Here is a 25,929-nt window from a genome sequence, read left to right as displayed (position 1 = left end):
GTCCCTTAGGGAGTCCTGAAGTGCTAGGATTCTCCCAGGATTCTGTTCTTTTCAACCATCGGTGAAAAGGGGGGAATCCTTGTGGGGGACAGAGTCTGGGAAAGACGGACTCCGACAAGGTGGTGCTGAAGAGTGAGGCTGGGTGAGGTGGGTTAATGAAAGAGCTATGAAAAGCCCGAGGCAGAGGTCAAAGAGGACAGGTGTTGCGATGACTTGAGCCTCTGTGACGTGTCTGGCGGAAACTAGAGAGAGCGGGAGGTGCGCGCGCGTCCCGACCGTCCGGCCGCGCCCCAGGCCCTGCCTCCTCGCGCACATTGGTGAAAGCGCGCGCTCGTGTGCGCAGAGACCTCTGTGCGCCTGCGCCGCCGTTGCCGGGTATCCGCCCGCGAAAAGACAACCTAGTGGAGGGGTGGTGGCAGCGGGGACGCCGGAAGCCCACCTTTCACCCGGAAATGGTTGTCGAGAAAGATGGCGTTGCTGGTGCGAGTCCTTGTGAGTGAAGGAGTAATTTTGTGCTGTCGCCCACTGGGCCTCCGGGTTGGAGTCGGAGAGGGTGGGGCGGGAGCAACTGGGCGGAAGTGCAGGAGCGGAGCCTGTGCGGTAGCGAGGCTGCGCGGCCGCATCTCTGCGGGGAAACTGAGGCAGCTTCCCACCTCCCCCGACCCTCGGTTTGGCCCTGGCTTCCCCCTCTTTGGAGAAGGCGTGAGACTGACGTCAGATATAAATTTGACGAAGCTTGCTTTTCCTTGGTCACCACCTGTGACTCCTTCCCCTCAGGGAGAGAGGCAGCGCGTGGGGCACTGATTGTAGTTTCGGGAGACCCGGCTTCTAGTTCCTGTTCTGTCACTAACGCTCAGGGTGACCTTGGGCAAGTCGCTTTTGGGCTTCAGAGCCCCCATGGACAAAGCGAGGACGTAAATCTGAAGGTCTTTGGGATTCTGAGGTTCTTTGGGTTTGTTTCAGAGATCAGTAGATCAATTATTAACTGTGTAGTTAAGTGGAATACTCTTATAGGCTATTAGAGTGAAAGCTGCACGAGAACTGGGGTCATATCTGTCGTTTTCACTCTGCCTAGCACAGTGTCTCGCACATCATAGGTGTTCAATAAAGATTTGTTGAAGGAATGAAATAAGTGATGAAGAACTACTCGACTAATTAACAGCCATATGGGAAGCTGCTGCACCTCTTGTGATTCAGTCCTGAACTTCTAGCCGACTCTGACTTATAGAAATTAAAGAGAACAAGGGTTATTAGGAGGATACAGAGCTTGGGTCCTAATCATGGAGGGATAGTAGAGTTTATAATTTTATCAAGTCTTTCAAAAACTGGGTCAAGGAGATTGTTTTTCACAGCAGACACTGTGTATTCCTGCCTCTAGCTTTCTTTTGAGTTCTGATATTAGAAATATTTGTGTCTAATCTTTTTATATGTGGCATACACGGCCTGTGATTTTACTTCTTGTAATCCTTGTCAGCCTAGAAAAGTGCAGTGCCCTCTATTGTTGTGTAGTAAAAGTTTTTTTGAAGAGTAGCTCCTGTAACCTACAGAAAGTCACTTGATGAAGTAATTGTTGATGCCAGGGCAGGAACTGATTCAGATCTGAGGACTGCTGAGGAAATGGCAACTAGGATGTCCTAAGTGGGTTTTTTTGGCCATGGTGCTCGGCTTGTGGGATCTTAGTTCCCTGACCAGGAATCGAACCCAGGCCCCTGGCAGTGGAAGTGCAGAGTCCTAACCACTGGACCACCAGGGAATTCCATCCTAAGTGTTTCATTTTTTAAAAAAATATTTATTTATTTTTTTTATTATTATTTTTTTGGCTGTGGTTGGTCTTAGTTGCGGTGCGCAGGCTTCTTTCTAGTTGTGGCTCGCATACTCAGTAGTTGCGATGCATAGGCTTAGTTGCCCTGCTGCGTGTGGGAACTTAGTTCCTCGACCAGGAATTGAACCTGTGTCCCCTGCATTGGAAGGTAGATTCTTAACCACTGGACCACCAGGGAAGTCCCCCTCCTAGATGTTTTTTTTTTTTTTAATTTATGTATTTATTTTTGGCTGCGTTGGGTCTTTGTTGCTGCGTGCGGGCTTTCTCTAGTTGTGAGCGGGGGCTACTCTTCGTTGTGATGCACAGGCTTGTCACTACAGTGGCTTCTCTTGTTGCTGAGCACAGGCTCTAGGCGCTCGTGCTTCAGTAGTTGTGGCACGTGGGCTCAGTAGTTGTGGCTCATGGGCTCTAGAGCACAGGCTCTGTAGTTGTGGTGCACAGGCTTAGTTGCTCTGTGGCATATGGGATCTTCCCAGACCAGGGATCGAACCCATGTCCCCTGCATTGGCAGGCAGATTCTTAACCACTGTGCCACCAGGGAAGTCCCATCCTAGGTGTTTTTACGATAGATATTTGCGGGGGGAAAGATGAGAATTTTATTGGGCTGTAGATCTGAAATGAATACCTTGACTTGTCTTGGAAGTTAATGGCTGCCCCAGCTGAGCATGCTGCTGAGCATGTGGATGGTTACAGGATCATTTCTTCTTAGTTGGTAGCATCCAGTGAAACCACCTTTCTAACTGCCTTCTATTAGTTGAATCTTTTTCTACCCCCCATTTATCCCTTTCTATTCATCTTTTTAGGTAAAAAGCAAGATTAGTTAAGGAAAGTCACTTTCACTTTATACTGTATACTGTAATTCTTTGAAGTCTTCTTATCATATGTTGTAATGTGTGACAAAACAACAGAAACTCCCTTAGGACTAGAGAGTTACAGTAAACATGAAAGTAGCAGATATTTATTTATCACCTATGCTAAAGAGGCATTAGGGTTAGGCACTGTGAGGCATTCACAAATACAGGAAAATGCACCTGTCTAGGTGTCGTAAGAGCCTTGTTTGAAAGCTTGGCCCCATTACTTACTATGGGTATAGCCTTGAGCAAATCACCTAACTTCTCTGAGCCTCAGATTTTCTTAAGGGTAAGTTTGATAGGGTTGATCAGAGAATCAGTTGATACAATTGACATTTTAAATGCTTTTTTTCCCTTCCTTTTAATTCAGCGACTATTTTGAGTGTTTACTGCATTCTAGGAACTCTCCAAGGGACTGAGGATGAAAAACATAGAACTTATTCTCATGCTTATAATCTAATAGCAGAGACAGAAAAGAAAACTACTGATAACAATTCTTGAAATGCTGTGATAGAAGTCTTACCTAGGTGCTATGGTAGCAGAGTAGAAAGGCACCTAACCCAGCCTGAGGACAAGCATTTAGATACTTAAACTAAATGAGGGAGCATTAGATGGGGAATAGGGGAAAGGAAATAGAGGAGAAGCATTAGCTTATGCCACTATGCTAGACAACAAAGGCGCTCTAAGTAAATCTCTCTGGCTGGACTCCCGGGCACTTGTGGGGAAATGGCAGTAGAGGAGACATTGCCTTGCACGTCGTAGTTAGGGGTTGGAGATTTATCTTGAGGCAGAGGGCAGCCATTGAAGTATTTTAAACGAAGGGAAGATTTATTTTTGAAGGTTTTTTTGATGCATTTACTCTTATTTTTTTTCTTATTTAAATTTTTTAAATTGAGGAACAATTGATGTACAGTAAATCACACTTATTTAATTGTATAATTTGATAAGTTTTGACACAAGTATACCCCCGAAAAGTCATAATCATAATAAAAATAAGGAACATATCCGTCACTCCCCAAAATTTCTTGGTACCCTTTTGCAATCCTTGTATTGCTCTCCCTGCTTCCAGCCACCATTGATCAGGGGAACACTTTGTTCCTTCTCTCATTTTTAAATTGAAATTTAAAATTTTTAATTTGAAAGTATAAAAAAGTTAAAAAAAAGTCAACATAGTGAACAAAAAACATAGATTTTTGTTTTAATAGATCCCTGTAACAGGAGTGGATGTAACAGATGGATCAGTCAGAGAGGGCTGAGATGAGAGTCCCCAAGGCCAGTCAGAAACGAAAGTAATCCTGGAAGAAGTGATGAAGGCCTGTACTAAGTGGGAGATGGACAGTGTGGTTAAAGAAGAAGGGATGGTTGCAAGAGGTATTGAGGAAATAGTCTACAGAGCTTGATGAGAGATTAGATGTTAAGGATGAGGAAGAGGGAAGAGTCTAACAGCTTGTCCCAGGTCAGCCTAGGATGACTGAGTTAATAGCAGTGTTCTTCACTGAGAAAATCTAGCTGGAGTTTTTGGGGTTTTTTTGTTTGTTTGGTGTTTTGTTGTTGTTGTTGTTGGATTTTGTTTTTGCAGCTGGATATTTGGTGTTCAGGAGAGAGAGCTGAAATATAAGTTGTAGTTGAAACAAAAATGTTGAGATTTCTCGAGGAATAATATTGATAGGTAACATTTATAGGGCACTTACCTTGTGGTAAGCACTCTTAAATACTTTATATGTGTGAACTTGCTAAATCCTTACGACAGCCCTTTGAAAAGGTAGGCACTATTATTCCCCCATTTTGCAGACAAGAAAATTGAACCACCGAGAAGTAGTATTCCTGAAACATTCTCATTAGTCTCCCCTTACTTTTTCCTCTTTCTGTCTTTTTGACCAGTTTTTACCCTTCTCCAAAGATGGGTTTGGGAAGGTGGAGTAAACTGAAACACTGCTATTGCTGAGTAGATCTAGCAGAGGAACTGGACATTTGAGCAGTGTGCTGGTACTTTTTTATGGTTTTATGAGCTTTTTTGACATTGGTAATAATTTTTACTTTTCTTTGATAGTAGTATAAATTGCAGAAAGCCATACTGGATTTAAAAAAAAATTGTAGTAGAATATGCATAACATAATTTACCATTTCAACCAATTTTAAGTGTACAGTTCAGTGGTATTAAGTACATTCACATTGTTGTGCTGCCATCACCACCATCATCCAAAGAACTCTTTTCATCTTCAAAAATTGAAACTCTGTACCTATTAAAAGATGAATCCCTATGCCCCACTCTACCCAGCCCTGGGCAACCACCATTCTTTCTGTCTTTATGATTTTGACTACTCTAGGTACCTCATATAAGTGGAATCATACAGTGTTTGTTCTTTTGTGCCTGGCTTATTTCACTTAACATAATGTCCTCAAAGTTCATCCATGTTGTAGTATGACAGAATTTCCTTTTTTTAAGGCTGAATAATATTCTGTTGTATGCATATACTACATTTCATTTATCCATTCATCTGTTGATGGGCACTTTGGTTGCTTCCACCTTTTGGCTATTGCCAAATAGTGCTGCCATGAACATGGGTGTACAAATATTTGTTCTAGTCCCTATTGTTACTTCTTTTGGGTATGTGCTCAGAAGTAGAATTGTTGGATCATATTGTAATTCTATGTTTAATTTTTGAGCAATCACCATTCTGTTTTCCGTAGCAGCTGCACCATTTTACATTTCTACCAGCAAAGCACAAGGGTTTCAATTTCTCCACATCTTCTCCAACACTTCTTTTCTTTCTTTTTTTTTTTTATAGTGGCCATCCTAATGGGTGTGAGAGGATAATCTCATTGTAGTTTTTTTTTTTTTTTAAGATTTTTTTGATGTGGACCATTTTTAAAGTCTTTTTTAAAGATTAATTTATTTATTTATTTATTTTTGGCTGCATTGGGTCTACATTGCTGCGCACAGGCTTTTCTCTAGTTGCAGCGAGCAGGGGCTACTCTTTGTTGCGGTGTGTGGGCTTCTCATTTTGGCGGCTTCTCTTGTTGCAGAGCATGGGCTCTAGGCATGTGGGCTTCAGTAGTTGTGGCATGTGGGCTCGGTAGTTGTGGCGCATGGGCTTAGTTGCTCTGTGGCATGTGGGATGTGGGATCTTCCCAGACCAGGGATCGAACCCGTGTCCCCTGCATTGGCAGGCGGATTCTCAACCACTGTGCCCCCAGGGAAGTCCCATCTGCAAGTATTTTTTCACATATTTTTTCTGTTCCTTATTTCTCTCCTCTGTCTGAGACTCCCATTATACATATGTTGGTATGTTTGATGGTGTAGATACGTTTGCTGGTAGGTCTCTGAGACTCCATTAAATTTTCTTCATTTTTTTCTTTCTTTCTGTTCATTGGGCTGGATAATCTCAGTTGATATATCTTCAAGGTCACTGATTCTTTTGCTCAAATCTGCTGTTAAAGTTCTCTAGTGAAATGTTAATTTTATTTATTGTTCTTTTCTTTTAAAAAACACTTTTAAAAGAATATTTATTTATTTGCTTGCACTGGGTCTTAGTTGTGGCAGATGGGCTCCTTAGTTGCAGCTCGCAGGCTCCTTAGTTGTGGCTTACCAGCTCCTTTGTTGCGGCCTGGGGGCTCCTCAGTTGTGGCATGTGTACTCTTGCAGCATGCATGTGGGATCTCGTTCTCTGACCAAGGATCAAACCCAGGCCCCCTGCATTGGGAGTACAGAGTCCTATCCATTGCACCACCAGGGAGGTCCCTTATTATTCTTTTCAACTCCAGAATTTTTGTTTGGCTTTTTGTAAAATTTCTTTCTTTATTGATATTGTTTATTTGGTGAGATACCATTCTCATACTTTGCTTTAGTTCTTTAGTCATGGTTTTCTTTAGATCTTAAAATTTTTAAATAGCTGGTTCAAAGTCTTTGTCTTGTTTGTCTAATGTCTGGGCTTCCTCAGGGACAGTTTCTATTGATTTTTAAATTTTCCCGTGTATCGACCATGCTTTTTTTGTTTTTTTACATGTTTCATAAGTTTCTGTTGAAAACTAAACATTTTAAATAATATAATGTGGCACCTCTGGAAATCAGGACTTTCTTTTCCCAGAGTTTATTGTTATTTTTCTGTTTAGTGACTTTTCTGAATTAATTCTGTAAAGTCTGTATTCTTTGTCATGTGGTCTCTGCCCAGTTAGCTTAGTGGTCAAGTAATGATTGGATGGAGATTTCCTTAAATGCCTGGAACCAGTGAGTCTCTCAGTATTTGTTGAGGGGCTCTGGGTGCATTTTGGAGCATGCCTTCATCCTTCTGCCAGTCTTTTGACAGTTCTGCCTTAACCTTCACTTCCTGCTTGCGAAGCACCTCAAGGTCAACCAGAGATGAGAGCTTAGAGCAGTCTCAGGTCTTTCCTGTTCTGGGCATGTGCACAAACCTGTGCATCTGCATGGCCTTCAAATTCCCAGGAGTATGTCAGAACTTTTCAAGGTCCCTATGCATATCTCATTCCTCTGATTTTCCTTTTAAACTTTTTGGTGAGCCTATTGTTTTCCCCAAGTATTATCCACTGCCTCAGGCAGCCACAAAGTTAAACAATTGCCTCTATTTGTTTTCCCCTAAGGCTCCTGGGGAGCTCCTGGGGCAAATGGTTTTCATACTGGAGGAGTTCCAAGAAGGATGGAGTCTTCCAAAGAGCTGCTAGACAGATCAAATAATTCCAGACCTTTGTGAATAAGGTTTGAGGAGCTTCAACCCCATTCAGGAGTCAACTTTTCTCCAGAGAAGACTAGTTCCTTTCAGTGAATACTACTATTTAGAAACCAAGTTTGGGTGCTACATGTTGTCATTGCAACTGGGGTGTCATTGCTTCCAGGCCCTATCAGTACAGGAGTAGGAAGTATATGTATGTGTATACATATACATAAACACACATATGTTGATTTCTTTATTTATCTCTGTATATTAAAAACTTATACCAGTTACTCTAAATCCATCCCAATAGTACAGGGTTTATTCTATCCTTTTGCCTTTTCATATTTGTTAACTCCTTTCTCTGATAGAAACCTGATCCCTCATCCTTAATATATTTACTGATTTGCTCAAATCCTTCCTGTATTTGTGAATTTACATACTTGCTAAAATTTATTTGTAACCTGAATCAATACTCGTGGTGCTTTTGCAGTCATTTGTGGACATGTGCAGAGGGGTGAAAAATTTGAACTGCAACATGCATATTCCTGGATGAGGTGATACTCTGACTTCTTGTTTCAGCTGTTATTGCTGTAAACAAGTATCCTTCTCATGGTCTATTTAGTGTCATGGTTTTTGCATTTTTGTGCTTTTGTTGGTGATTTCCCTGTTTAAAATGGCCCCCAGGTGTAGTGCTGAAGTGCTGTCTAGTGCTGCTAAGTGCAAAAAGGCTGTGATGTTTCTTGTGGAGAAAATTTGTGTGTTAGATAAGTTTTGTTCAGGAGCGAGTTAGTGCTATTGGCTGTGAGTTCAGTGTTAATGAATCAACAACATATTAAATACGGTGTCTTTAAACAGAAACACACAAAACAAGGTCATGTATTGTTTGGTTGATGAAAATGTTGTGACCAGAGGCTTGCAGGAACCTAACCCTGTATTTTTCCCCTAGGAGCAATGGTTCACTGTTTGCTAACTTAGTGTTTGTGGTCACTTTGTAAAACATAACTATGGGGAATAGGAGAATTGACTACCTGTAAAGCCTTTTCCAGCTCATGGGTGAGCAAAGGAAAATACTATGTATCTTAAAAACCACATGAAGAAAGAGTCTGGTCAGTGGACTGATTAAAGTGTAGTCACAAAAAGAGCTGATCTGTGAGAATATTTTGAAATACGATGTAAAATCACCTGCAAATCACAATATGCACAGGAAATACAAACATAAAACTTATCTTTAAAATTTTGGTTGAAGTGTTGATGAGGCAAAAGGACGATAAAACCAGTTCCCACTGAGTAATGGTGTTTATACTATCCAATGTGTTTTTGTTTGTTTGTTTGGGTTTTTTTTTTTGCGGTACGCAGGCCTCTCACTGGCCTCTCTCATTGCGGAGCACAGACTCCGGACGCGCAGGCTCAGCGGCCATGGCTCACGGGCCCAGCCGCTCCGCAGCATGTGGGATCCTCCCGGACCGGGGCACGAACCCGTGTCCCCTGCATCGGCAGGCAGATTCTCAAGCACTGCGCCACCAGGGAAGCCCTAAAGCAATGATTTTAACCACTGGAATTTTTTTCTGAACTTGGGAGAACTGAGGTTTACTAATTGTTATAGACCTAATGTATTAGTACCTATAAGAGGATGGTAAGTACTTCCACAGATTTATTGATATATATTTATAAATGAAGTATTGGGAGAGGTGGAAAGGAAAAAGGACTTAGTAGAATCAGTAGAACCAGAACCTGGAGTCTAGGTTGCAGCAAATGAGCTCATGCTTTGGGTAGGAGAGAAGAAGAGAGTCCCAGAGGAACTCCAAGGGGATTAGCTTGTGTGGAGATGAGCAGTAATTCTCAAACCAGAGAGTATGAGTCAGGTTTTGGAACTGCTGAGTGGAGAATGCAAGGCAGAGTATGTAAGTATATTGATGGGTCAGAGTCCAGTTGGTAAAGATCAGGTGTTTAAGTTTGACTACAGAGACACTTGGAGGCACTGCAAGCTTTTGAGAAAGGGAATTCCGGGTTCAAAGCAATATTTTAAGAAAATGGTTCTTGCTGCTGTGACAGTTTGCTGGGGAAAGAGGAGTTTACTTACATAATTCAGTAACAGTTGTTAATAGCAATAGTGAAGCCTTTGTGTGTGTGTTTTACTGTTATTGAAGTGCTTTTACAGGTGGTCCTTGGGACGCTCCTGTGAGGTAGCTTTTATTATTCCCACTTTTAGGTAAGGGAAAATGGAGGTCCAGAGTTTTGAGTAACTAGTTCAGGGTCACACAGCTATTTAATGGTAGGCTTGCGATTCAGATACCCTTTCTGCTACACCTCAGTTTCAATTAAGGATTTCGACAAAGAATTGTTGTAGGATTGGAGAAGGAAAGAAAACAGCAGCTGATTACTACTTTCTTCTAATAAGAAGTGATTTAAAGTATTGGCATGAGACCAAGTAGAGTCAGATGTTACAGAGAAAATTTTTATTGACATTGGAAAAAATATGATGAAATTCTTCAGAAAATCTTCCAAAAGTTTGCATTGTTCCTACTGTAATTTCCTCCTACCTTACCACCCACCCCCCCACCCCCCCCCCCCGCCACCTCCTGCTTTGGGCCTGAATCTGCTGAAGTTTCATCTTAGCACGTATTTACATTTTTAGGAAAGGAACATCTGACATGGAATGATTCTGGTAAATGTGTCAGCTGTTAGTAAACAAGAAGCCAGTAATTGTATCTCATTTGAAAACAATCCCAACAGGTCAAACCTCAGCTGAAATAAAATCCTATTTTTAAGCTTTACTTTTAATTTGAAACATAAGTTGCTGTGGGTAGCCTATTAGAAACAGTTACACAATTTTAGAAAGCATCTCTAGGTTTAAAATTCTAATACCTCTCTCCCCCTTACCCCTGGCCCTTCCTGCCTAGTCATGAGGAAATGGAGATTCAGATTCAACTTAATATTTATTGAGTTGGACATACTGCAAAGGACATTTTTTTTTTTCCTTAAAATCCTGAGAGGTAGGGATTTTTATTTATTTTATGGAAGAGGCAACAAAGGCTCATAGCTCACTGACAAGGGAGCCAAGAGTCAAATCAGTGCTTTCTGATTCCAAGTACAGGACTCTTCCCATAGTATTATGCTGTATTTTAATTGGTTCAAGACCAGGTCATAGAGTGGTAGAGCTAGAAGGGACTTTGGGGGATATTTCCTCTACCCTTTCATCCCATTAATGAGCATGGATCCATGGATCCATGGATTCTGGATTCAAATCTTAACCCCACTATTTATTAACCATGTGACCTTGGGAAGTTACTTATCCATACTTCCATTTCTTTATCCATATACGTGGGATGATGACAATATACCTAAGTCATTGGGTGGCGATTATGAGGTTTAAATGAGTTCATATATGTAAAGTACCTGAAAAATACCTGGCACCTAGTAAGTGCTTATAAGTATTACTAATATTTGTTAAGAGAAAACTGAGTATCATAAAGGTGCAATTACTTCTAAAGGTTATATTAAAGTAGCTGAGTTTAAACTAGGATCCATATCTTTGACTCCTACTATTGTAGTTGATGCTTGGCAAAGTGTTTTCAGACAGTTTGGTATATCCAGTCCTCCTTATGGCCCTATAAGGTCTACAGGCCAAGTGAAAGAAACCCTTCGGTCTCCCAGAGTTGGTTTCTAGAATAGAGATTTCCAGTGCTGTGTACGTGAATGCCATTTATACAGTGGGTTGTATTTCAGGTTCATAAAGTAAAGCAGGCTTCTCATTTAGCAAGGTAGAGCTCCTCCTTTCTCCAGCCTAACCTTTCACTTTAGTCCAGAGAACTTTTTGAGGTCAGTTAATGCCAGAGGGAAAAATTGGACCTCAGTCATAGCTCTAACAGCCACTTAATCTCCCTTTGTCTTGGAAATCAAATTGCCCAAGTGTGTTTTCCCACCCTAAAAATTTCAGCCCTCGTTTCTTCATCCTTTTGGGGTTAATGGTAATCCTGGCACTGTTCACTGTAAAGGGATTTTATGAAGAGCTTATAAATTAGTGTTTATGAAAAGGAATTGCAAACTCTGATTTAAATGATAAGCTAACTGTAAAATGCCTGAAGTAGGTTTATTTTGTTACTTTCCTGAGAGGGAGCTCATGTCCTCCAGTTTGGGTCAGCTATTACCAGAATTCATCTAGTCCGTGGTAGGCAGGGGTACATTTTATCCTTGGAGAGATGAGCATGGGGAGGCTTGGTCCTAGTCCAGTTTTGGAAATTCTCCTTTCATGTGCCTTGTTCTGGCAGGATTTCTAGACTTAGGTACACTCTTTGCCTTCTACACATGGAGTCTGATACAGATTCCTGACAGACTATTTTTTTCTTTCTCTAGAGGAACCGGATTAGCATCTCGCAGTGGGTTCCAGTATGCAGCCGATTGCTTCTTGTGTCTCATACACAGGGACAGTGGGGCAGGGCTCTGTCTGGTACTTCCCAGGTAAGATTTGTTATTCCTTTGCTTGGTATGAAAAAACCTTAGTGTTTATGTGCAAATGTCATGTATTTATAGATTAGCCAACCAAATTGTGTGATGGAAAAACCTCATGAGACCACTTCTGGGTCTCTGTGGTGCCAGCTCAGGACTGATTCCTACTGTATGGTGTCTAGGGCGTTGCTTCCAAATACCCCAGCAGTGGAACTTAGCCTAGGATACCATGCTACAGTCTGATGATTTTTACTGTTGGGAGTGTTTCCAGATATTCATCTCAGAGTTAACTTTTCTTCAGTTTTCTTTTTGTAGCCACTTTGTGCCGCTTATATTTGGGGTAAGAAGTGTTTCTTTATTTTTTTCCTTTTTATGAACATAAAAATCCAAGGAACAATTATTTCAGGCCTTAGTTTACCACTGATCACATGATTCTTTATAATGTAGTTTACTTTGGACCCTCCTTGAGAGTTTTTTCTCCTGATTTTTGTTAATTGTACAAATAATTTAGTAATAAAGGAAATAAAAATCACCCATGACCTCAAACCTGAAAACATCTGCTGGTTCTTTTCCAGTCCTTAAGTATGTATGTGTGTACTAATTTTTTCCCTAGGTACCTTAACAAATATCCACAGAATTTTATGTTCTGGTGCTTTTTCACTTATTAGAGCAGACATTATTCATGTTGTTAGATAGATTTCATAATTCATTTTTTAAATGGCTACATGTTATTTATTTAACCTTTGTTTATATTAAAATTATTTAGATTTTTTTGTAGACTTTAATGTGGTTACCATTTTATTGTTATATAGTATTTCTTATTTTTAATTATTTATTAAAAATAAACTTTTAGGAGGGTGTACCCTAGGTCAAAGGGTATAAGCAGTTTTCCTCTCCAAAAAGTTGTTTTAATTTTTACTGCCACCAGCAAGTTTATGTAACTAGTTTTTCATCATTACTTCCCCTAAATTGGGTGTTTTTAAAAAATTTAAACTAATTGGGTAGAAAATGTTACCTTGTTTTGCATTTCTTTTTTTTTTTTTTTTTGCGCGGTACGCGGGCCTCTCACTGTTGTGGCCTCTTCTGCTGCGGAGCACAGGCTCCGGACGCGCAGGCTCAGCGGCCGTGGCTCACGGGCCTAGCCGCTCCGCGGCATGTGGGATTTTCCTGGACCGGGGCACGAACCCGTCCGTGTTCCCTGTATCGGCAGGCGGACTCTCAACCACTGCGCCACCAGGGAAGCCCTTGCTTTACATTTCTTTATCAGGGTTAAACATTTTTCTGTTTATCAGTTATATTCTGGTTTGTAAAAATTACATACTTATATCATTTCTCTGTTTATCTACTGGGAATTTATTTTCATTACCAATTTATATAAATTCCTTTTGTAGCCATTCACTTTCTTTTTCATATTTAATGCATTGAAAAATTATTTTTGATGTATATAATTATATATTATATAATTTAAATAAATAAATAAAATATATTAAAATACTTCAGATATAGAGTAATTCCCTCCAGCTAGCGTATAAGCCTTGCCCTTCTGAGGACATGTCTTATTTTTACCTGTATTTCCTGGGCTTCTTGCTAAGTCTGGCACAGAGAAGGCACTAAATGTATGTTGAATGAATGAAGAATATGCTTGTGCAGAAGAGGCATCTACTTTGGGTAGTCATGTAGCTGTTTCTTTTCAGAGTTGGGCTAGGTTCTGTTTTTATTTTTATTTTTGTGTACTGGAAAACTTTAGTAGAATTTATCCTATAGTTCTAAATCATTTGTAAATAATGTGTGCAGAAATGGTGGAAGGAGGAACTCATTATATCAGTCTCTGACTTGTGCCTCATTCTTTGAATCAATAAACCCAATAAAATTTATTGGGTACCTAACATATACCAGCTACTATATTAGGCTCTGGGATGGCATTATAGTGAAGCATCCATGTAAATAACTTAAAATTGTTTATCTCATGCTGACAAGGTGTAATTTTAGCCATAGTAAATAAACTGGACATTTTGTCATATTGACGTTACCTCACAGGTACATTCTCCCATCTTTGAGTTCTCCTGGTTGGAAAACTCTGCCTCAGAATGACATCCTTAGGTACATATCTGACAGGGAGGCAGATTTGGCTTAGAATGAGGAAGAACTTTGTGTTAACTAGAATTGTGGTGTAATGGGATGTGTTGGCTGTATTTTGACAAAGTAAATTTACTTTTACTGGAAGTATTCAAGCAATGATTGGAAGGCTATGTTAGGGGCTTGACGTAAAAGTATGCTCCATTGGATGAGTGGTAGTATCAGATGATCTCTAAAGTAATGTCCAATGCTGTAATCCTATTATCATTTTCAAAAGGTTAGGGACATTGGACTCTAATCTGTCTTTTCTAAGTAACCTCTTGAAGTTCTGTCATACTTTGATGAGTCTACTTAAAAAGTTTTTTGTAACTTTTGAAATAATTTAAACTTACAAAAAAGTTATAAAAATGGTAGTGTTCCCTTATACCCTTCATCTAGCTTCCTCTGATGTTAGCATCTTATATGACCATAGTACAGTTATTGAAACCAGGAAGTGAACATTGATGTGATACTATTAACTAATCTATACACCTTATTCCAATTTTACTTTTTTTCCCCATTAATGTCCTTTTTTTGGTCTCTCAATTGGGGGTCGTCTAATATTTTCTTAAAATTAGATTGAGGCTATGCATTTTTGGCAAAAGTGATATTGTTTCCTTCTCAGTGGGTCATATCAGGGGATACATGATGCCAGTTATTACTGGTGATGTTAACTTTGATGACTTGGTTATTAAATTGGTGTCTGTCAGCTTCCTCTACTATAAAGTACTATTTTCCCCTTTGTAATTAGTAGGTGTCTTGTGAGAAGATACTTTGAGATTATGCAAATATCCTGTTTCTCATCATACTTTCTTTTTTTGAAGTTTTTAAAATCATTTTTATTGAAATATAGTTGATTTACAATGTTGTGGGTGTTTTTTTTGGTTTTTTTGGCTGCATTGGGTCTTTGTGGTGCATGGGCTTCTCATTTTGGTGGCTTCTCTTGTTGTGGCTCACAGGCTCTAGAGCCCAGGCTCAGTAGTTGTGGCTCACAGGCTTAGTTGCTCCGCAGCATGTGGGATCTTCCCGGACCAGGGATCGAACCCATGTCCCCTGCATTGGCAGGCGGATTCTTAACCACTGTGCCACTAGGGAAGCCCCAGGAGGTAGAGTTTTGATAAAAACTTTTATTTCAACTATTTTTTTCCCTTTTTTGCATAAATATAAAAATGTTCCAAAACTTCCAAGATCTTATAAGATAGTGACTGAAAGGATCAATCAGTGATGTTCATTTTAAAGGATTAATAAGAGGTCCAAGAACTACAAAAGATGAAGCAGCCTAAGCTGAATAATTTATTACAACAACTTGTAAATGTCTGTGTAAAATGTCTTATAAGGGTTTATTGTTGGGTCCGTGGGCACCCAGGGGTGAGGGGTGGGAGCAGGATTTCTTTCTTTTTTTAAGGCTGTATAATATTCCATTTTATCTATCTATCTATCTATCTGTCTATCTATATCTGTGCCACATTTTCTTTATCCATTCTTCTGTCAGTGGGCATTTGGGTTACTGCCATATCTTGGCTATTGTGAATAATGCTGCAGTGAACATAGGTGTGCAAGCATCTCTCCAAGATCCTGCTTTGAATTTTTTTGGATATATACCCAGAAGTGAGATTGTGGTATCATATGGCAATTCTATTTATGGTTCTTGACTGCAACAGTCATTACTATGGTGTTTGCTTGATGGTCATTTTCTAATTCCATCATTGCCTACTACATTTCTTGATTGGAATTCTACTGTAAGGAAGAGCTGTCACTTCCTCTCCATTTATTTATTTATTCAATTATTTTGTTTGTATCAGTATGAACTAATGGATATTTATTCTGTGAGTTATAATGCATTATTCTCATTATTTTGTTGATCAAATTGTTCCATGTTTGGCTGTTGAGAGCTCCTTCAAGTTCCTTTCTACGTGCCTTCATTTTTTGAACACTTCCTTGTTTCTTGGCACCACAAGATGTTTCAGGTTCATGTTGTATTTTCTTTGCTCTAGCCCTAGAGTTAACAGTTTCCCCCTGGGAGCCCTGGTTCCTTTTATTGGAGAATGATATTTGGAATATTTAGAAATTAAGATCTGGGTGCTAAGTGTACATGAGCCAGTGTTGTTGAACTCTACACAGGTTTTTGAAATCAGTTAGATATAGGGGAAAGAAGATAGCTCTGAATACATGTTTTACCCCTTAATGAACTTTACTTCTTTGAGCCTTAGTGTTCTTATTTCTAAAACGGGAAAAAATAGTATCAACTTTTCAAGGTTGTTATGAGATAACATAAGTAAAACAGCAAGCGTACAGGTGCTGGGCATATGGGAGATCTTCAGTAAATTGTAACTGCTATTTTTGTTGCTATTTATATTCATGCCACTTGGGTAAATTTTCTCCTCACCTTGTAAATTGAAACTTAAAAAAAATTTTTTTTTAATCCTAAAACTACCTTAAGCAAGTTGCACCCTCTCCCTGTGTCTTAGTTTCCTCATCTGTGAAAGGAAAAGGTTGGACTTAGAAGATCTCTGAGATTCCTTCCAGCTCAAGTGTTGTTATTCTAAGTTACTCCTTAGTTCTTCAGTTGCTTTTTCTCCAAGCTAAACAGCTTCAATTTATTTTAACCTTTCCACTAGGACCTTTTATTCATCTCTTTGATCATTCCTGTGGTTCTTTTCTGGACCTTCTCCAGATTGTCCTTCTGTTTGGGAAAAAAAAAAAAACCCACCTAGTTTTTATTGAGTGCCTACTCCATGCCCAGAATGGTGTTGAGCAATGGGACAGAAAATAAAAGAAGTATAAGATAGACTGTCTCCTGGTGGAGCTTACAGCTTTGTTAAAAGGACCAGATACATATAGTGTTGAAGAATTGCTTGAGTCCTGCCCTCCTTTTTCCTTTCCTTTCCTTTCCCTTTTTCTTTCTTTTCTTTTCTTTCTTTCTTTCTTTCCTTTTCTTTTCCTTCCTTCCTTCCTTCCTTCCTTCCTTCTCTCTCTCTCTCTCTCTGTTTCTCTCTCTCTCTCTCTTTCTGTCTCTCTCTCTCTCCCCCTCTCTCCCTCTCTCTATCAGGGAGGTCTTTTCATTTTTAGAACCTTTTAGGAAGCAAAAAATAAAAGCAAAATCTTAACATGTCTTTTTAAAAAAATAATAAATTTATTTATTTATTTTCGGCTGTGTTGGGTCTTCATTGCTGCGCACGGGCTTTTCTCTAGTTGTGGCGAGCGGGGGCTGCTCTTTGTTGCAGCACGCGGGCTTCTCATTGCAGTGGCTTCTCTTGTTGTGGAGCATGGGCTCTAGGAGCACAGGCTTCAGTAGTTGTGGCATGTGGGCTCAGTGGTTGTGGCTTGTGGACTCTAGAGTGCAGGCTCACTAGTTGTGGCACGTGGGCTTAGTTGCTCTGTGGCATTCGGGATCTTCCCGGACCAGGGCTTGAACCCATGTCACCTGCATTAGCAGGCGGATTCTTAACCACTGCGCCACCAGGGAAGCCCAAGGGAACCTTCTTGTACTGTTGGTGGGAATGTAAATTGATAACAGCCACTATGGAGAACAGTACGGAGGTTCCTTAAAAAACTAAAAATAGAGCTACTGTACAACCCAGCAATCCCACTACTGGGCATATACCCAGAGAAAACCATAATTCCAAAAGACACATGTACGCCAATGTTCATTGCAGCGCTATTTACCATAGCCAGGATATAGAAGCAACCTAAATGTCCATCAACAGAGGAATGGATAAAGAAGATGTGGTATATATATACAACGGCATATTAGCCATAAAAAGGAACGAATTTGGGTCATTTGTAGAGACGTGGGTGAACCTAGAGACTGTCATACAGAGTGACGTAAGAAAGAGAAAAGCAAATATCATATATTAACGCATGTATGTGGAATCTAGAAAAATGGTGTAGATGATCTTATTTGCAAAACAAATAGAGACACAGACGTAGAGAACAAACGTATGGACACCAAGGGGGAAGGGGGGTGGGGTGAATTGGGAGATTGGGACTGACATATATACACTATTGATACTATATATAAAATAGATAACTAATGAGAACCTACTGTGTATCTCAGGGAACTCTACTCAGTGCTCTGTGGTGACCTAAATGGGAAGGAAATCCCAAAATGAGGGGATATATGTACATGTATAGCTGATTCACTTTGCCATAGAGTAGAAACTAACACGACATTGTAAAGCAACTATATGCCAATAAAAATTAATTTAAAAAAAAAGAAAGAAGTACACAGTATTTAAATGGTCAGTACTCATCTTCATTATCATCATTGTATAGTATTTATGAAACTATACAAGTTGAAAGACAACTTTCTAAAAGACTTTCTGTAAGACATTCACTCTAGTGTTCCAAGCTGTTAGAACAGGGCTTTGACATACAGTAGGCACTTAATAAATATCTGTGGCTTGATAGAATGAATAAACCAGTCAATCAACTATATGCAATTTTATAGTGCTATGTATTAGTTAGAACATAATTAAATAAATTTTGCTTTTATTTTTGATTTTTTGTTGTTTTTTTTTGTTTCCATTCTTTTTTTTTTTTTTTTGCGGTACGCGGGCCTCTCACTGTTGTGGCCTCTCCCATTGCGGAGCACAGGCTCCGGACGCGCAGGCTCAGCGGCCATGGCTCACGGGCCCAGCCGCTCCGCGGCATGTGGGATCTTCCCGGACCGGGGCACGAACCCGTGTCCCCTGCATCGGCAGGCGGACTCTCAACCACTGCACCACCAGGGAAGCCCCCTCCATTCTTTTTTTTAAACAACAAAGATAAATTTATAATTTCATACATAAATGCAGATTGCATACTATACATCATTTATTCACTTAACAAAGGTAACTTGGAGGTAGTTTCATATCTGTACATCTAAAACTCATTTAAGAAATGCTACATCATATTCCATTGCATGGACACATCATACATATTGAAACAGATCTCAATAAATGAACATTTAAGTGGTTTCCAATGATTTGCTGTTATAAACAATGCACTTTTCACATATGTATGATTATACGTGTAAGACTGAGTATCTAGGAGTGAGTACGGTTGCTGGGTTAATGGATACATGAATTTAAAATTTAAAAAAAATTTTATTTTATATTGGAGTATAGCTGGTTAACAACGTTATGTTAGTTTCAGGTATATAGCAAAGTGATTCAGTTATACATATACATGTATCTGTTCTTTTTCAAGTTCTTTTCCCATTCAGGTTATTACAGAATATTAAGCAGAGTACCCTGTGCTATACAGTAGGTCCTTGTTGGTTATCTGTTTTAAATACAGCAGTGTGTATATGTCAATCCCAACCTCTCAATCTATTCCTCCCCCGTCCTGCCCACTTCTTTTTTTTTTTTTTTTTTTTTTTACATTTCACTGAAAACTTTTTATTAGCCTTTTGGATAGAAACGGGAATTTATTTGCCAGGAAGGATGATCCCATGATACTTCTGCTGGAACCAGTGCATGGCCTCCTTTTGCTGATTCTGTGTTTGGCCCCAATGCAGCCTGTCCTGCGCTTCTTGTCTGCGATGCTGAAACCTGGCCTACCCAGCACCACATAGAAGTCCAGGCCGTAGATACCAATGCTTGGGTCATATTTGATCCCCAGATCGATGTGTTCTTGGATCCCAAAGCCAAAGTTTCCAGTGTTTGAAAAGTTATTTTTTCTTAACTCATACTCTTGCACCTTCAGACCTTTCTCCAGGATTTCTTCTGCCTTGGCCCCACGGACTGTGCAATGGGCAGCAATTTTTTCATTTGTTCTGATGCCAAAGGATCTGACGGTGTATCGAGCTTTGGAGAACACAGGGGTCTGGCCTGTGAGCTGCTCCAGCACGTTGGCTGCCCAGGTCAGCCTGTCTCCACTCTCCCCCACGCAGATGTTGAGGCAGAGCTTGCGGATGCGAAGTTCCCGCATGGGGTTCTCCTTCTCCCCTTGGTCCTGCGCCATGACGGGAAACAGGAAGAGCTTGCCCACTTCTTAAGACTTATCCGTGACCTTTTTTCTGATGACTCCAGATCTTTTCTCACTAAATTTCTGTTGTTTATTGAAGTATAATAAAAATATAAAAAAGATATGTCGTTAAGTGTACGGCTCAATGAATTATCCCAAAGTGAACATAACCAGCACCCAGAGCAAGAAATAGAACCCCAGAAGCTCCTTGATCCCCTTTTAGTCACTATCCCTAGCCAAGGTTAAAACCACAGTCTTCACTTCGAACATCAGAGAGTAGTTTTGCCTTTTAAACATACGGCATGTATTCTCTTGTGTTTGTCTGCTTTCATTCAACTTTGTTTTAGAAATTCACCTTTGTTACTCTTTGAAGTAATAGTTTACTCATTCTCATTGTTGTATAGTATTTTATTTTATGACTGTACCACAATTCATGCATCCATTTATTTATTTAAATTTATTTTAATAAAAGTTATTTATTTAACTTTTATTGGAGTATAGTTGCTTTACAATGTTGTGTTAGTTTCTACTGTACAGCAAAGTGAATCAGCTATACGTATACATATATCCCCTCTTTTTTGGATTTCCTTCCTATTTAGGTCACCACAGAGCACTGAGTAGAGTTCCCTGGCTATACAGTAGGTTCTCATTAGTTATCTATTTTATGCACAGTATCAGTAGTGTATATGTGTCAATCTCAATCTCCCAATTCATCCCCCCCGCCTTGGTGTCCATACGTTTGTTCTCTACGTCTGTCTCTTATTTCTGTTTTGCATATAAGATCATCTGTATACCATTTTTCTAGATTCCACATATATGCATTAATATATGATATTTGTTTTTCTCTTTATGACCTACTTCACTCTATATGACATTTATTTATTGATGGATATTTAGATTGCTTCCAGTTGGGCTTTTATTGATAGTGCTTTTATGAACATTCTTGTACATGTTTTTTTGTGAATATATGTACACATTTCTGTTGGGATGTATACTTAGGAATGAAATTGTTGAATCTTACAGAATGTGTATACATTCAGCTTCATAGATACTGCCAAATAATTTTCCAAAGGGATTGTACCATTTTACACTCCCATCAGCAGAGTATGAGAGTTCTAGTTGTTCTGTATCCTTTCTAGTGCTTTGTATATGTGTGTGTGTGTGTGTGTGTGTGTGTGTGTGTGTTTGGTGGGTGGTCTTTAAACATTTTTAAATGTGATATTTGGTTCTCTTTCTTGTGTAGTGAGTTTTCTTTCTCTTCTCCACAACATTATGAGCTCCATAGGATAGTAATTGTTTTATCTTAAAAACTGGCACAAGGGCTGGCATATTGTGGGTATTTAATAAAGGTTCGATAAATGAAACATGTATGCATGGCATGTGTATGGATAAGAACTAGAAGGATATAATAAGAAATAACCATACAGGTGGTTGGGTTTGTTCATTCAGCAAATGTTTGAGGGTTTCCTGTATATAATACACTGTACTTGATTCTGGTACTACACCTAGTTCCTACCCTCATGGATATTTTTGGTGTTGGTGATAGAAAATAAGTGTGTGTAGTAAATATATAATTGTACATTGTAATGAGTACTATGAGTAAAGTGAACAGGGTACTGCTATGATAGAGAATAATGGGATGATAAGAAACTATTTTAGATAAAGTGGTCAGAAAAGGCCTCTTTGAAAACGTGACATTTGAGTATTTTGGGGTATTTTTTCTCTTTCACAGAAAGTTACTTGATATCTTTTTGGTCTAAACAGAGGAAAAATTAATGTTTTTAAAGGTCAAGGGAATCTTTTGGGGGGGCAAGGACAAGAATGGGTAATACAAAAAAGTAAATGTGTGTATTTATAGATATGTTTAGGTATGGGGTACCTAGATGTTGTCCTTGGTGCTAGATACCTAGGTACTTTGGTAGTTCAATATCGTGTTCAGTGTTACCCATAAATAGTGATAGGACAGCAGTTGGTGAGACAGTCACAGAAGGAATCCATTGGTTACTCCTGGAGCTATAGGGGAAGAAAAAGATCATGACATACACCTTGCCCCAAAGCACAGCTTGTTGAAACTGCTGTTAGTTGTGTTCTTTGAGCCTGTTTAAGTGCTTCATTTTCTAGTGGACCATTACACTGATACATGTGATGTAATGGGAGGTGTTCTGTGTTTAGTCTCTGTGTTACAGAGCCTGCTTGATACCTGTGAATTAAAGCGTAAGTGTTCTTGGGACTGACCAGAAGAATCCTGACTAATCTTTTAATATCCTTGTTTGGAAAGAAAAGTAAATAGTAACTCTGCACATTTAGAAATTCTATTTTTTTCCTTCATTAGGATTAAAGAAAAAATCATTTTCATTTCATGTGTCCTATCTCTTGGAATAAGCCAGAATTGAACTCTCCCGCTGCTCCTTCCCCACCCCTTTATATTGTAAAGGAAATACAACATTACTGAGAGTTTGGAAACTAGATTCTTAAACTCTTCCAGAATTCTACCAGCATAGCAAAATAACTCTTTCATTTCTGTGTGTTCCTTTTTAGACTTGCCCCTATGCATTCATGTGTTTACCTATAATTTTATACATATTACAAGTGTGTTTTCATGTTGCTAAAAATAATAATCTCTCATGTAAACTGTGGACTTTAGGTGATAATGTGTCAGTGTAGGTTCATCCATTGTAACAAATGTACCACTCTGTTGGGGGATGTTGATAGTGGAGGATGTTGTGGATGTGTGGGAGGGGGTATGTGGGAGCAGTCTGTACTTTCTGCTCATTTTTTAGGTGTGAACCTAAAACTGCTTTTAAAAATAAAGCCTATTAAAAATCTGATTATCTGATTTCCCATTGAGTGACTGTACCTTAATTTAATTAACCACCTCCTTTCTTATTGGCCTTATTCCCCAGTTTTCACTCTTGTGAACAATGCTACAATGAGGATCTCTTGCATATTGTTTTTTTCCTTAGGAATTTATTTTCAAAACTATGTTTACTCGTCTTGATTATAATAATACCAACCTGGTAGGATTGTGGTGAGGATTACATAAGGTAATATATGTAAGGCAGATACATAGTGCCTGGCATGTAATTTTAACTAATGGCTGTTATATTGCCAAAGTGCTTTCAAATGCAGTGTGAACATTGGAGGAAGACAGTTCTGATCTGAACAACAATGATGTTGATAACGATGGTGATGATGAAAACTTTTACTGTTTATTGAGTACCTATTTTGTGAAAGGTACTTTATGTTCTTTTACTTATTCAGATATTCAGCAGATGTTTATTGAGCATGCAGTAGGCAACATTAGGAATTGAGTTAAGCAAGGCTAGAAAGATTCTGTATTTTTTACTTTGAAGCATCTCTGATCACATTAACCCTCTAAGTGAATGCTCAGTGTTGCTTACCTCCGTTTTTTTTTTTTTTTTAAATCCCCCAGTGGCCCCAGATGAGCCAGGCCCTAGCATGTGGTGGATCAGTAGTAGACATTCAGCTAAGTAGGAAGTATCATACCACAAATAAGGTGAGACTTACAAGTTCTTTCTATGTCTATAGCATGCTTTCACACAAGTATTCTTACTTGAAGTTCAGCAAAATTGTTAGCTGGATGAGGCAAGCAATTTTATCAAATGCAGAAGGTGAGGCTCAGGGAAGTAAAGTGACTTGCCCAAGGTCACAAGGATGGGAAGAGACAGACCAACTGAATATTGGAACCTAAGGTGTCTGATCCCATGTCCTATATTTCTTCCATTGTACTCTCTTGCTTGGAAAACACTTTAGAGAAAAAGTGTTGTAGATTTTTTTATATGTTAAAAATAAAGTAATATTTAACTTACGGAGAATTTCTTATTGGATGTATAGCCTGCCTTCATTTAGAGAGGCTTAGCATTAAAATAGGTTTTCCTTTGAATTTATTTGCAGATTACAAAACTTATATCTCCTATAGTCATTAATAAAAAATACAAGAGTTTAAAAACATTTATTCAGTGCATGCTTTGATTGATTATGGCTTTGAATGACTTTTGACTGCTGTCAGACAGTATTTTTCTTTCCTTTTCCCATAATGTCAATAAACATAGAACATGTTTCTCAGAATTGTTCTTTGGGAGGTGGGGGTCAAGATTTCTTTTTTAAAGTACTCTTTTCCGTAGAACTTTTATTCTGATGCCCCAGATCTATCATTTCCTAGACATGGGTTCTTAGACATATGGTCAGTGAGGTGGGTATGTCTGCTCTGGAATTTAGAGGACACCTATTAGGGTTCCAGATGTGTTTGTACTGAGTGATAAGCTACCCAGAAAAATGAGAATTAAAATTTCTAGGTAAAAAAAAAAAATCTAAGCAATAAAAAATGCCCTTAGACCCTAGTGAGAAATAAAAACATTCTTTTAAAAAAGCTTCTTTGCAACTAATTTTGGTTTCCTTCTTTTTGAATAAATAGCTTTCTTCTACCAAGGATTCCCCACAGCCTGTTGAGGAGAAGGTTGGTGCCTTCACAAAGATAATAGAAGCCATGGGATTCACAGGACCTTTGAAATACAGTAAATGGGTAAAGTCTATTAAGTTTTTTTCATTTTTCTTCTTGAGCTTTGTGCTTTCTGCTCTTCACAGAAGAATTTTTTAAAGCTTCTGCTTTGCTTTTTGTGAAATGCTTCTATTAGTTTGAGAGCTTCAGAATATGTTGTTGTCCCCTTGCCCCCCGTTCCACGTCAGGTCTGTACAGCACGTGGGGCTGGAATAGTCCCTCTACTCCCTTAACCTGATTGCTTAGAAGTATCTCAGTAGCAGGCAATCCAATAACACTGGTCTTTCCAGGTCTTTGCTACATGTTATGCCATATAGATGAGTTCTAAGAAGTTAGATGGGCCAAATGTTCTGATGGGCACTGCTGTTAAGGAAACACTCTCTGTGATTCATAAGTGATTTCCCCTAGGTCATTGTAGTGACTTCCTTTAAAATTTTACTAATAAGCATTTTTTAAATTAATCAATTCTATGATTTATTGTAATTCATATTATGAGGGCTGTTTGCTAACTGTGTCATTCCTAATCAGGTTTTAGCCTAGCATGTTATCTGGGTTTTTTTTGTGTGTGTGTGGTACGCGGGCCTCTCACTGTTGTGGCCTCTCCCGTTGTGGAGCACAGGCTCCGGACGCGCAGGCTCAGCGGCCATGGCTCACGGGCCCAGCCGCTCCACGGCACGTGGGATCTTCCTGGACCAGGGCACGAACCCGTGTCCCCCTGCATCGGCAGGCGGACTCTCAACCACTGCGCCACCAGGGAAGCCCATGTTATCTGTTTTATGGTACTTGCTATAAATGAATGAATGTCCTCTCTACATGAGGTGCTACTGCCCCTGGACTTTTATAGCAATGCCTCTAACCAATTAAAATAATAAAACACAAGTCATTGGGTTTTTCTCAGCCCAGTTATCTCGTAGTACTACAGTTTCTCTCTACAGTTATGGCAAAAGTACCTTTTAATACTTTTCAAGGTTGCTAGAATGTTGGATAAGCCTAATCAGCCATAAGTTATATATTAAAGCAAACCAACACAAAGCAGTAGGGAAGACTTTTCTAGAAAACATCATAACTTTGCCCAAAATGACTAAATTATTCCAGTTACACCATTTTAACAAGTTGGAGTAAAATTAGAATTTCAGTTTTATTGTGGACTTTACTTTTAGTTTCTTTTTATAATATCTGGCTCTCTTCCTAACATTTCTCACTGTAGCAAATATAGGCTTCTCTCTATAATCTCCGTTTTACATAAATTGAACGGTGATTCCACAAGCATTTTGTTTGTAAGGGGCTTTGAAAAGTATAGAAGATAATACACACATAACTAGGTTATAATGATGTCCTTGAGACCCCAAGGTTATGAAGTGTCTTCTTAATCATTAATGAAATATTAGTTATGCTCATTAAAGTTATCTTTTTTTACATCATAATTCTTTGACAAATGATAATCACTGGTATATTTGGTAATATTATTAACCAGGATCTTTTCCTGTATGAAAAAAATATTTGCGATAATATATTTGGATTGAAAAACTTAAAATATGTGTTTTGTTTGAAAGTAAG

General features: G+C 39.1%; 1 protein-coding gene and 1 pseudogene across 4 annotated transcripts in view; one reads left to right on the top strand and one right to left on the bottom strand.

Annotated features, from left to right (window-relative positions):
• Positions 1-453: 453 nt before the first annotated feature.
• Positions 454-25,929, top strand: part of UQCC1 (ubiquinol-cytochrome c reductase complex assembly factor 1) — a gene marked incomplete at its 5' end in the record, with an annotated part of 91,107 nt that continues 65,631 nt past the window's right edge. Inside the window, 4 exons of one of the 3 annotated variants that reach the window (XM_079718570.1) lie at positions 454-492; positions 11,697-11,801; positions 23,287-23,370; positions 24,289-24,396. In XM_079718570.1, the coding sequence (XP_079574696.1) occupies positions 469-492; positions 11,697-11,801; positions 23,287-23,370; positions 24,289-24,396 (321 nt within the window). The remainder of the gene's footprint in view (positions 493-11,696; positions 11,802-23,286; positions 23,371-24,288; positions 24,397-25,929) is intronic. The other 2 variants (XM_079718568.1, XM_079718569.1) reach the window with 2 other exon arrangements.
• On the bottom strand, positions 19,300-19,850 carry LOC307062735 (large ribosomal subunit protein uL5-like; annotated as a pseudogene). Its single transcript has one exon. The product of its transcript is annotated as a large ribosomal subunit protein uL5-like (transcript).

The sequence above is a fragment of the Hyperoodon ampullatus genome (assembly GCF_949752795.1).
Source record: "Hyperoodon ampullatus genome assembly, chromosome: 14".
NCBI lineage: Eukaryota > Metazoa > Chordata > Mammalia > Artiodactyla > Ziphiidae > Hyperoodon > Hyperoodon ampullatus.
The sequence above is the reverse complement of the archived record's forward strand: the minus strand, read 5'-3'. Positions and strand labels throughout refer to the sequence as shown.